The following is a 13,244-nucleotide window of genomic DNA, read 5'->3' as shown; positions in this document are numbered from 1 at the left end:
ACTGTTTTGCCATGAAGACCTTAAAAAGCCACAGAGCTTTGTTTGACAGGAACTAGTATTGAAAAGCAAGAGAAAATTCACGAAGTGAGCTAGAAAATTGCCCCATCCATTTTATGATTAAAATGACCACTGCTTTATTACCAAAAGTTGATGGAAACCAAACTACTTGCAGCAAGCTTTGAAAACATACAATGTGTCACTACTTTTGACATAGGTCTTCTGTTACCTAAATGTAATTTTTTACTGAGTAATTAACCTTTGTAAACCAGAAATATCAAAAAAGGCTTACTTATAGATGCTAAGCCTACAGAAAAATCAAACAGAAGCCTTGAATTAATGAATCTGTAATATAAACAATATTTTAGCAACTGCAACAGATAATTTTATGATCTTGCACAATGTGTAAGACAAGAAAATGAAATGACCATGCATATGCCAGACCTGAATTACCTGGCCCAATGAAAAAATTAGAAAGTTGTGTAAATTTGTTTAGTTTTATTTAAACAAATCAGAAAAGACAGAAAAATAAAATGACATACTTTATCAAAGAAAAAAACAAAGATGATGTAGGGTGTCAAACATTCATACTTTTAAAGTAAACAAGCATATAAAATGTGTTTTCTTTCTCCTCAGGTTACAGAAGACTAACAAGAAAAGAGCAGAATAATTTTTGTGCATTTCTCTGAAAACAAAGCTTCAGTGGATGGAAGAAATGACTCGGAGGATGGGCATATGTCCCTCCTAGTCAATAAGGAAGACCAAATACCTTTGTGCTTGTCCCGCTTATGCTTTAGCTGTGCTGGATGGGGTCTGATTCTGGCTAGAGCCTGCTCTCGATGATTCATAAAAATAGGACCAGGAAATACAAGGGGGCCTGAGGAGAAACATTTTGCACATGCATAGGAAAGCTCACAAAATGGAAACTGTGTTCAAACAAAAAATAATTCAAATTAAAAGCGTGAAAAAATGATTCTAATTCTACATTGCTCTTGCACTTTACAAGGTCAAAAATAAGTTAATTTGATAATTCTTGAAGACAAGACCAACATATTATTCAAAGATACAGATTTTTCCCTTGATTTATAAATACAGAAACTTACTGGAGTCCATCGGACTACACGAGTTGTAAGCTGGAGAAGAATTTGGCCCTAAATAGTTAACATTCTATCTTACAGCTAAAGAAATTTTATATACCATACATTTTAGGCTATTCTATTATACTGCAAAGTATTCATTTGGCACAAAATATTCAAATATCACCATATCAACTCTAAAACAGAAAAATTATATGGTTGGTCATATTTTCTAAATTTGAAATTCAGAAATAATGTCCATAAAATTATCAACTACCTAGAGACATTCTTTGTGGGGAAGCAGTTATATAAAACTATGCACTTTGGTGGTTTGTTATATTGACATATTTACAAAGGAATGCTTCAAATCTAACAAATTATGTTTCTTTTAAATGACAATTTGGAGAACATATTTACACTTGAATATATTACTTGCATTATTTATTTTAAATATCCCAGGACTACAATTTTTGTCTAGATACTCTCTCCAAAAATGTGATAAGATATATTAAAATACCTTGTAGCTGCATTACGTAAAACTTTAAAAATAATTCTGTATGAAACTTTTTTTGCTTGTATATCACGTGTTTTATTTTTCACCATGTATTCTTTGTAACCAGAGACATTCAAATGTAGGGACTCATCCTTCTCCCACTGAAGTCAATGAGTTTTCTCTTTTGAGGTCAATGATAAGTCAGAATTTGTGTTTACAGTCCACTGCCCATATCCCTTCCCTCCTCTGAGCTTCTTGAACAGAGCATAATCTCATTGACCTGAATGCTATTTCATTCATTCTTTCATGTGTGCAAATATTCCTAAATTCCATTGTGTATATCTGAATTATCTTTCCTCCACTCAACTAAATCAGCCCTCATCAAGAATACCAATCAACTCTTCCTGACAATCTCCAGGCTTCTCTTCCAGTCTAGCCCCCCACAATCTGCCTTATCTTTATCAAGGTCATTTGCACTATTTTGTATCAGTTCTCGCCTCAGATTTCAGAACCCTGAAGGCTTGACTCTCCTGCTATTTCTCCCAACCCCTTCCTTTTGTCACTCTTCGGTAGTTTTTCATGATCATCATAATCCATTCATCTCACTATGTTGTTGTAGCAGAAAGGTTTGCCTCTTCTTCTATCACAAATATACCCATTGTCATAGCTTTAACTAACATCTCTATCCCTGCAACTTAGATATTATTCTCTACTGGACCACTCCCTTTCTGTTCAGTTTCCTATCTCCCATATCCTGGATCTCTTGCCATATGCTCAAATGCAACATATCTAACACTTAGCACTTCTTTATCCCCACATCTCTTCTGCATCTAAAATTCTCCCTGTTCTGACTCTCACTTCTGGTAATATTTTTCACTCTTCTCCCTTTCTTCTCATACAGCTTCTATCATTACATCAAGTTTTATCTTCACTACATCATCACAAATCTAACAGTCCAGGGGGAGTAGGAGCCAGGGAAGAGGGAACTGGCAAAAGGAACATGGGGGGAGGAGGGTGGGCAAACTGGATCTAGCGGGGCAAAGAGACTAGAAGAAGGGGAGGGAGGAGGAGGATGGAGAGAGAGGAGGATTGGCTGAAGAGCCGGGGGGGAGAACTGGGACTTGCAGGACAAGGGGATGGGGGAGAAGGCAAGAACTGGGACATGGAGTCCAAGACCTAAGTGACAGATTAGCTGGGCAGTAAGATCGGGAGTGTGAAGAGAAACCTGAGAGATGGAGACTGGCACTTGTTTGGTAAGAAAAATGTGATGGGACAAGGAGTTGGGTGGCAAAGAGACAGGCCTGGGACGGTAATGGGCAGAAAGGTCTGTGAACACTAGAGCACACTTCCACCCACAGCCTAGAATGGAACCAAGATTACAGAGTCTTATCATTTCCCACTGTCAGCAAATGTGTGAAATTCACTCACAAAATGACTCATCCCCCTCTAGTGCTGGTGCACACAAGGATGACAACCTACTACTGCTATCAGTTGCTCCCTTAGCTCAAGTGGCAGAGACCTGTATGGTACATTTTAAGGTTCAACCCTGCTGATGAATCATGTCAATATGATGGAATTTCTGGGTTTTCTTTTCCAGTTTCCTTTTTCAAAAACCTACGAAATTACACACACTAAAATTATTAGAAGAACATTAGGATTGAAAAATCAAGCACTCAAAAGTTAGGAAATGCTAAAATTAAGGTTGCTTGGGCAACTTTAATTTGGATTATTTAATTTATGCATATTTAATTACATGGTTATCAGTTCCTCCACAGGACTGCTGCCTCATTCTCTGCAGAAGTTGGACCTGCTCTGAGATGAATCACAGTTGTGCAGAAGGACATTTATCTGGAGAACCCTTGCCTCATCTTTTGCAAAACTATGTAGTAGATGAGCCAGTATGTTGCAGGAAAAGAAAGGAGGATCTCGTGATTAAGGGCTCATATATAACACATATGGAGATCTAGATTCCACCCCTGCCTCTGCCAAAGAGTTCCTACGTAATATCAGGCAAGTTATTTAAAACAAACACTTTTTCACAGGCTATCACTAATTGTGTGTTCCTCGTTTTATGGATGCCCAACTCGAAACCCTCAGATCTGTTTCACAAAAGTGCTAAGAATTCACAGCTACAAAATGACGTCAACAGGAGCTGTGCTTTGAACATATTAAGTGCTATATAAGTACTCTAAAAAAATCAGATACAGTGTCTCAAACTGGGCAGACAAAATTAGTGGATACCTTTCACCTTAGTGTCTATGCTTTAGTTCCTCATCTATAAATGGGAATAACAATAGCCCTTCACCACACAGGATTGCTGTGAAATTAAATAAATTAATGTCTGAGTAGCAATCAAATAACGTAGTGATGAGAAAAAAATCCCAAAAAAGTTAGTAGCAATTGGACATCTAACATAGTGAATGCCAATGAAAATGAGGTAGGATCAGATGCTAGAATATGGAAAGAACAAGTTGAAAATTACTTAGACAAATTAGATGTCTTCAAGTCACCTGGTGAAATATATCCTAGAATACTCAAGAAGCTGACTGAGGAGGCATCTGAGCCATTAGTGATTATCTTCGAAAAGTCATGGAAAACAAGAGAGATTCCAGAGGACTGGAAAAGGGCAAATATACTGCCCATCTATAAAAAGGAAAATAAGGAGAACCCAGGGAATTACAGTCCAGTCAGCTTAACTTCAATACCCAGAAGGATAATGGAGCAAATAATTAAGCGATGAATTTGCAAACATCTAGAAGATAATAAGGTGATAAGTAACAGTCAGCATGGATTTGTCAAGAAAATATCATGTCAAAGCAACCTAATAGCTTTCTTCTACAGAGTAACAAGCCTTGTGGATAGGGGGAAGTGATAAATGTAGTATATCTTGATTTTAGTAAGGCTTCTGATACTGTCTCACATGACCTTCTCATAAACAAACTAGGTAAATGCAACCTAGATGGAGCTACTATAAGGTGGGTACAGAACTCGTTGAAAAACCGTTCCCAGAAAATAGTTATCAGTGGTTCACAGTCAAGCTGGACGGGCATATTGAGTGGGGTCCCGCAGGGATCAGTTCTGGGTTCCATTCTGGTCAATATCTTCATCAGTGATTTAGATAATGGCATAGAGACTACACTCAACGATTATGGATGATACCAAATTGACAAGGGTTGCAAGTGCTTTAGAAGAGAGGATAATAATTCAAAATGATCTGAACAAACTGGGAGAAATGGTCTGAAGTAAATAGGATGAAATCCAATAAGGACAAATGCAAAGTACTCCATTTAGGAAGGAACAATCAGTGGCACACATACAAAATGGAAAATGACTGCCTAGAAAGGAGTACTGCAGAAAGGGATCAGGGGTCATAGTGGATCACAGGCTAAATATGAGTCAACAGCATAACACTGTTGCAAACAAACAAACAACCCCCGCCATCATTCTGGGATGTATTAGCAGGAGTGTTGTAAGCAAGACACAAAAAGTAATTCTTCCACTCTTCTCTGCACTGATCAGGCCTCAGCTGGAGTATTATGTCTAGTTCTGGGCACCACATTTCAGGAAAGAGGTGGAGAAATTAGAGAAAGTCCAGAGAAGAGCAACAAAAATGATTAACGGTCTAGAATACATGACCTATGAGGGAAGATTGGAAAAACTGGATTGTTTAGTCTGGAGAAGAGAAGACGGAAGGGACATGATAGTGTTCAAGTACATAAAAGGTTGTTACAAGGAGGAGGGAGAAAAATTGTTCTTGTTAGCCTCTGAGGATAGAACAAGAAGCAATGGGCTTAAATTGCAGAAAGCATGGGTTAGGTTGGACATTAGAAAAAGCTTCCTGTCAAGGTGGTTAATCACTGAAATAAATTATCCAGGGAGATTGTGGAATCTCCATCATTGAAGGTTTTTAAGAGCAGGTTAGACAAACACCTCTCAAGGATGGTCTAGATAATACTTAGTCCTGCCATGAGCGTAAGGGGTTGGATTAGATGATCCTCTTGAGGTCCCTTCCAGTCCTACAAATCTATGATTGTATAATCATTATGTATTCCTAGCATGGTTTGAATAGTATGGAGTAATAAGGCTTGTGGCCACACACTGAACAATGACGATAAAATACAATATCAAATAGATGCTCGCTGAGTGAGCACTGGTCATTCTATTCACTGTATGAAGAAGTCCTGTAGAAAGAAAGTAATATGTGATCACGTAACTGAAGACTACACCATAATGCATACACACAAGTGGTCCAAATTAAGGTTGCCCAAGCAACCTTAATTCTGGCATTTCCTAATTTAATCATGCCTTCAAAACATTATTTTAATAATTTTGTATATGTAATATACAATGGCATGCATGTGCAATTTCAACAGATAAACGTCTTGTAAAGTTGAAGCATCTACAAGCAGGAGCATGCAATAAAGTTCCTCCTAAACCACAAGAGTATCTATACTGCTGTGATATATATTAAAGAGTGGATTCCAATGTTTCAGAGTTTTTCATAAGATATCACTATATATTAACATTTGTTTGTTTTATACTGGTTAGTATGCGAGAGGTTTCAGTTTGAATTCACATGGACTAGGTAAAGGGAATCAAATGTCAAGGAAATAAATTTGCTTTAAGTAGGGTTACCAGATAGCATCTGTGAAAAAAACAGGATGGTGGTGGGGGGGGAGGGGTGGGGGGGGGTGGTAATAGGCGCTTATGTAAGAAAAAGTCCCAAAAAATGGGACTGTCCCTTTAAAAAGGGACATCTGGTCATCCTAGCTTTAAGTAAACATCAGAGTATAGAGCCAAAGAACTCAGCTTTTTCTTGATCTATCAAAAGTAAATTACGTAACGGTTAGGTGGGTTTGGTTTGTAAATACAAGATCCTTCACATACTATGAAAAAAAGTGCAATACTCGATACTGGAAACACATAATATACTATGAAAAAAGTACAATAGTAGATTCTGGAAGCACCAAGATAATGCATTTAACTTATATAACTATTAAGTTAACTTCATCAAGTTAACTTCATCAAACTAAATTAAACTTCATTTAATGAAAAAGTAACACGTTGAATAATTTATTCGGCTGGAAATTAAGATGGTTATTCAGTGACATGTAATAAGCAGTACTATTGGAAACTTTATTTCAAGGACTTGCATTCGAAGAAGTGGGTATTCACCCACGAAAGCTCATGCTGCAAAACGTCTGTTAGTCTATAAGGTGCCACAGGATTCTTTGCTGCTTTTACAGATCCAGACTAACACGGCTACCCCTCTGATACTTTATTTCAAGGAAAGGTCAACAAAGTGACATCTTGGATAAATGCTAAATAGATTTAAATATTTAACCTGTTATAATCCAACTGCAATTATCATGTGATTTTTTTCTTCAAAAATAGTCATTTTATTGTCATATTACTACCATTTTAAAAGCTGTGAAGTTTCAGCCATTTTAAAAATAGTTCTTAAATGTTCAGCAGTAACTGGTTAAGTAGGTTACTTGATTGCATATTAGAAAACCATTAGCCATCCATTCGTGTATGGAATGTTGTTGTAACTGTGTTGGTCTCAGGATATTAGAGAGACAAGACAGGTGAGGTAATGTCTTTTCTTGTACCAACTTCTGATGGTGTAAGAGACAAGCTTTCAAGCTTACACAGAGCTCTTTTTCAGGAACGGGAGAAGAACTCTATGTAATCCTGTAAGCTTTTCTCTTATCCCAAGAGAAGCTAGTCCTATGAAAGATATTACTTCATCCACTCTGTTTCTCTAATTAGCCACCCACTAATTAGACAGTGCTAGATTATGCTGTCTCAATGTCCAGCAGCTTTAGCTAAAAGCGTGATGCAACCAATTTCCAGATTTTCTCTTCTCACTTTAGGACAGTTATTACTAAGATTACAGAATTCCTTTAATATGGGAAGAAAACAAGCACGCCAAAATCTAAATCTAAATGAAACTAAGCACCCAATTTTATACCACAGTGAGGGTAATCTAAGGGTTCCTGCATCAAACTGAGAATGCTAAGAACTAAACTAAAAAGCAAACAAGGAGCATTTACTCTTATCATATCTAATAACACACTAATTTCTAAATATTTTAATTGCTTTTTAAGAATGGTAAGTTTAAATAAGCCTCTTCTCTCATGCTTCTGAGCAATAGAAGACTCTTTGAACTGAAAATAGACTGGCTGAAAATCCTAGGCTTCTTTTAAGTAATAAATATTACTACAACACCAAACGTGAACTTAAAAAAAAGTATCAGTGGAACAACTGTAAAAGTAAGCTAATCTAAGGCACCCCAATCTCAACAATCAACAAATGTGCTGCACCACAAGACAGGGTATCTGACTGCTTCATTGCCTGCTTTCCTAACAGAATGTGTCAGACCCAAGAAGAACACGATAAGAACTTAAGACTGGCTCTGCCTGAATCTACAGAGTTTCTAGATAAGGATGACTCCCATTCCCAACATGGCCAACCCAGGAGAAGTGAAGCTGAGAAATTCACCACCACTCATAGCTCTTTAATTCTCTGCACTAGCCTTGAAGTAGTAGGTTAATGCAATCTAGAGATTGCAACTAATTTGCTCCAGCCAGCTGCAGTCACCAAAAGCCCATACGCCACTTGGGGACAGTCCAAACTCAACACGCTCTATCCAATTCTCCCTCCCTGCTCCGGAGACAGCCTTTGAGCCATGAACAAGCAGGAGAGAACTATTTCTGCCCAGCCAGAGTGGTCACCAAGAGACTTGTGGGTGATTTAACTTTTTGGTTTTTTATTTTTTTTTTTTTCAACTGCTACATGAGCTGAATAGCTCAAATATCTGCCCCCAAATTATGGATGGTGACCACCTGAGTTATTTTGAAACAACACATTTGAACCTCAGGCTGAAAGCTTGAACATGACAAATCTAACCAGGACTGATAGCCACTAATACATCAGCATAAGAAACCAACAGACCATCATGACAAACTGATATTTTAATCATGTAGCTGAAATGGAGATATACAGCCACACCCCAGTATATACACATAGTCCAGTAAAATTCCAATTTACTGGACCTCCCCAATTAGATAATTAGCAGTATATTGCAGCTAGTCCCTGAGTCTACAAGCTTCAGTTTTGGTAAGCTGTAAAGCTCTTTAATGCTGAAACTGAACTCCTGCGAAGCTTATAAATTATGTGGGAACTCTGAGGCCTTGTCTACACTACAGGGAAAAGTCAATCTAAGCTACGCAATTTGAGTTACATGAATAGCGTAACTCTAGTCGATCTAGCTTAGATCTACTTATCGCAGGGTCCACACTACACGATGTTTCTCCCGTCAACTCCCCTTACTCTTCTTGATCCAGTGAAGTACAGGAGTTGACGGGAGAGCAATCTGCGGTCGATTTAGTGGGTCTTCACTAAACCCACTAAATCGACCGCAGATGCATCGATCGCCACGCAGCAATACCCCAGCCCCGAGTTTCAGTCATGCAGAGCTCAACAGGACTGAAGTCTAAAGATGCCAGACCATCCAAACTAAATCATCTTGATTGCTTGATTGACAGCAATCAAAATATACAAACACAGAGAACACCCTCTATTAAACACATACAAATTTATAAATGTATATATAAGCATATCTGTACACACAATTATATAGATTTCATATATATATATATATATATATATATATATATACACACACACACACACACACACACACACACCATACCCTTTAAAATATATAAAATGTGTCCATTCCAAAGGTACCTGGGATGGATGTACTAATTGCTCTATGACAAAACGTTTTAAAAATTACAGGAGTTGAAGAAAATCAAAACTAAACTAAAAAGACTCCATCTATATTTCTACCCATTTACGCCAACTTCCCAATCTTCAGACAGCAGCTTAATCAAACGATGGGCCGTGTCCCATGCCCTAAAGGTCAAACATGGGCTCTGTCACACCTACAAGAGAAGTGAGTTCCCCAGAACTGTTAACTCATGCAGTTAAATTGGCTTCAATCAAGGAAAGAGGCAGTTAAGACTGAAACCATTCAGAGCTCTGTAGATCAAAGTAAACACCTTGAACTGCATACAGAAGTAAATAAAAAGCTAGTACAACTTACTAACCGGTATAATGTTCCCTGAAGCTAATATCGCAAGTCAGCAGAAAGCTGTATTCCAAGATAGATTCAGCTTCCAAGAGACCTTTAAGAGTAGCTCTCATCCAATCCGAGCTAGCATGAATGTGTCTACTTGAGCTGGGCATCCCACCCCTAGCACCAACTACAGATGCAGATTCAGATTAGAACCCTGTGGTACCCCACAAAAGAAATCCCTCTAAGGTGGACTAAGGATTACATAAGCAATCCTCTGTGACCTCCCAAGGAAACATGTAATTCTATCTACTCCAGCTGTCATCCACAGAGGTGTCAACAATATTTCATGGTCCAAATATACAAAAGGCAGTTGACTGATCTAAGGAAATTGGCATGGACACTTGGACCACTCTCCATCACTAAAGAGATGCAACCTGGACTGTGGGACTGCTGAGCCCTCCAAACCCACCAACCTGTGCTGCTGCTGTCAAGCGACAAGCCTCTGACAGGCACTGCACTTACACAGCCATCCACAGGCAGGAACACACCCAACTGAGTTACATGAATAATCTCCCAGCCATACATGAACCATCAATGGAGAGGCTTCAGCCAATTCTCCCAAGCTCCCCAGTCTTGCACTCCAGAACTGTACCATCTTGCACTGATCAGAAGCCTTCCCAGTATAAGCTCATTACCTAGTTCGCCACTTCTTCAGAGGAAAATGGACATACGCCAGCCTTTGTAACCTGAGCTGAGAGTTTCTTAGCACTTCAACCAAAAACACAGTTTTAGGTAAAATATAAAACAGATATATTAACTACAGAAAGGTAGATTTTAAGTGATTACAAGTAGCAGGCACAGAGATCAAAGTTGGTTACCTAAGGAAAAAATAGAAACAGAGCCTAAATTCTAACTTAAACAGACTAAGCAAGATTTGAACCAAGCAATGTCTCTCCCTAACAGATGGTACAAGCAGGTTACATTCCTCAGTACACAGACTGGACCACTTTCGAGCCTGGGACCAAACTTCCCCAGTTCTAAGTTTTTTTCTTGCAGACTTTCTTCCACCTGTTAGAAAGATCATTGCCATGACCTGGGCTAGCCCATCCTCAGGGTGTACATCCCTTCTCCGAGAAGCCTCTGGGATAGTATATTGTGCGTGGATAAGCCATTAATGACAGTCTGGCCGGTGATGGCTACGACTTTGTTGTAACTGAAAGGCTGGCCATGGGCATTCCCAACCTCACAACATAGTTCAATAACTCATAATAATACTTCATAACTTCACATACAATGATAGTACATACAATCTAACAGGATATTAATGTTTAATAGCTCAACATTTTTAAAATGATACTTCACAAGACATACTTTGTATAAAACATATCAATTATACGAGAGTGGTGAACATGGGGGTTCCAGGGTGCTACTTTGAGGTAGAGTGTCACAAGATGATAAAACAGTTAGTCCTAACAGAGCATCCACTGAGTCCTGTGTGATTAAATAATGCTCGATGAATGTGTGGGAAGACACGCAGGTCACTGCTTTACAAATGTCCGTGATTGGTACATTGGTCAGGAAAGCTATTGAGATGGAAAGTGATCTCATGGAGTGCGTTCTAGTCCGTGGCGGCGTTTGCAAATCATGCTGATGATAGCAAAGATTAGTACAACTGGAGATCCATTTTGAAAGCTTTTGTTTAGATATGGCTGATCCTTTTGATCTTTCAGCAATAGAAAGAAATGATCTTGGTATCTTTCTGAAAGGTTTGGTTCATTCAAGATAAGGCTTAGCACCCTTCTAACATCTGGGAAGACTCTACAGGGAGGTACACCATGAGAGCCCTTATTTCCCCCATTCTTTGAGTGGATGTGATGGTCACATGAAAGGCCATTTTCATAGACAGAGATATGAACAAGCAGGTTGCCATAGGCTCAAATGGGAGACCACTGAGGCATCATAGCACTATGCTGAAGTTCCAAGGTGGAATGGTATCTCATACTTCAGCAGTCCTAGGTGGTGATGGCAAATGGGTAGGTACCACATGCACATCCGGGGGTGAGATGTGTACTGCAGCAACATTGGTACGCAGCAGTGGCGACTTCGGTGCATCAGACACTAGTGTATTGGGAATCTAAATTTATTGGTGTCATGGAAGTAATTTGCTTCGGTATCATGGGGGATATTTGCATCGGTTCTGTTGTTGACAATGTTGTCAGTGCTGGGATCGCTCTGCGTTCCACAGAGCGTCCAGCAGGCAGCACCGTAGATGTTGTCAGTGCCAATATACTCGGTGCCGCATGTCTATTCGGTGCTGTTGGTACCATCTTTGAGACTCCAATATTTTTCTTACCCCTATTACCTGATGATGCCATCTTGTCCAGTCCTACCCTCTTGGGGTCCTTGAACTTATTGGTGACAACATTACCAGAGGCCCAGGAGGCGTCAGAGGTATTCAGTCTCATACTTGTCAGTGCAGAAGTTACTGATCTCTCGGGGACCTCTTTCTTTTTGGTGGTTCCTTTTTAGGCAAACTTGAACCTTGCTTTTTAGTGTCTTTTCACAAGGACTCTGTTAGTTTCTCTTCGTAACTAGCAGGAAGGATAGCACGGCTGATGTCGACGCCAACAGCAACCATTGTCCAGGCAGGGTTCCAGGACCAGGGTCTAAAGATGAGCTCTCCGTCAGTTTTAATTTCAGCTCATTGTTTTTCTGAGTCTGTACCTTACGTTTAAGGCAATACATACATTTTTGGGGAACCCGTGCCTCTTCCAGGCAACGAATGCAAAGGGAGTGATCATCACTGACCAGGATGGCCTCCCAGCAGTAGAGGCACCATTTGAATTTGGAAGATCTGAGCATAACACACCTTTAGAGGGATTACTTCTCTGAAGGGAAGATATGTAGAAACTACTATTCTAATCAAGGGGGTAATGATAAATAATGAAAACACATTTTTTTTTTTGAATGAAGAAAAAAGAACGGAAACAACTCTAAATGACTAAAATCCTAACTGAAACACTATCACTATGAAAAATGAGAACATAGACACTAAGAACTCGCTAGAAAGGGCTCTGCTAGGGACTCCATTTCAGGACAAGGGCAGTTGAGAAGGAATCGAGGGCCATTTGGCCGAAAAGTACTATGTAACCGCCAAACGTGGCGCACAAAGGGGGGAGTGCATGTGCGGCACAAGCAGGCACTACTACTGAAAATCTCAAATCCTAGGTACAGGGACGCTGATACACCTAAAGTGGAGCACTCACAGGGACACTATTCGAAAAAGAACCACTAGTTCCCCCAATTTTATTCCCATTTTAGCCCTTACACGAAGTGAACACATTCCAATGAGGAAGATTTTGGGAAGGAAATACTCATACATCCCCTCACAATACCTTCATGGCTCTCTTAGGTATTTGATACAGCATTAGCTATCTGAAAACATATGGACTGACAATGGGTCAGCAGTCTTCTCCAACAGTTATCAGTAATACATGCACAACAGAGGACCCCATTCTTTCTTAAATCAAAGACTACAAATACTTTAGTAACCACCAATGTCGTATTGAACAGCACAGCATCGGAGTGCTGA

General features: G+C 39.3%; 1 protein-coding gene across 5 annotated transcripts in view; it reads right to left on the bottom strand.

Moving 5' to 3' along the window:
- MYCBP2 (MYC binding protein 2) overlaps nucleotides 1-13,244 on the bottom strand; it is a 415,400-nt gene that overhangs the window by 279,613 nt on the left and 122,543 nt on the right. For 4 of the 5 annotated variants that reach the window (XM_045011267.1, XM_045011270.1, XM_045011275.1 and 1 more), the window contains one exon: nucleotides 767-874. The exons of the other annotated variant lie outside the window; for it this stretch is intronic. In XM_045011267.1, the coding sequence (XP_044867202.1) occupies nucleotides 767-874 (108 nt within the window). The remainder of the gene's footprint in view (nucleotides 1-766; nucleotides 875-13,244) is intronic. 5 annotated transcript variants of the gene reach the window in all.

Source organism: Mauremys mutica, chromosome 1 (genome assembly GCF_020497125.1).
Source record: "Mauremys mutica isolate MM-2020 ecotype Southern chromosome 1, ASM2049712v1, whole genome shotgun sequence".
In the NCBI taxonomy this organism is placed as follows: domain Eukaryota; kingdom Metazoa; phylum Chordata; order Testudines; family Geoemydidae; genus Mauremys; species Mauremys mutica.
The sequence above is the reverse complement of the archived record's forward strand: the minus strand, read 5'-3'. Positions and strand labels throughout refer to the sequence as shown.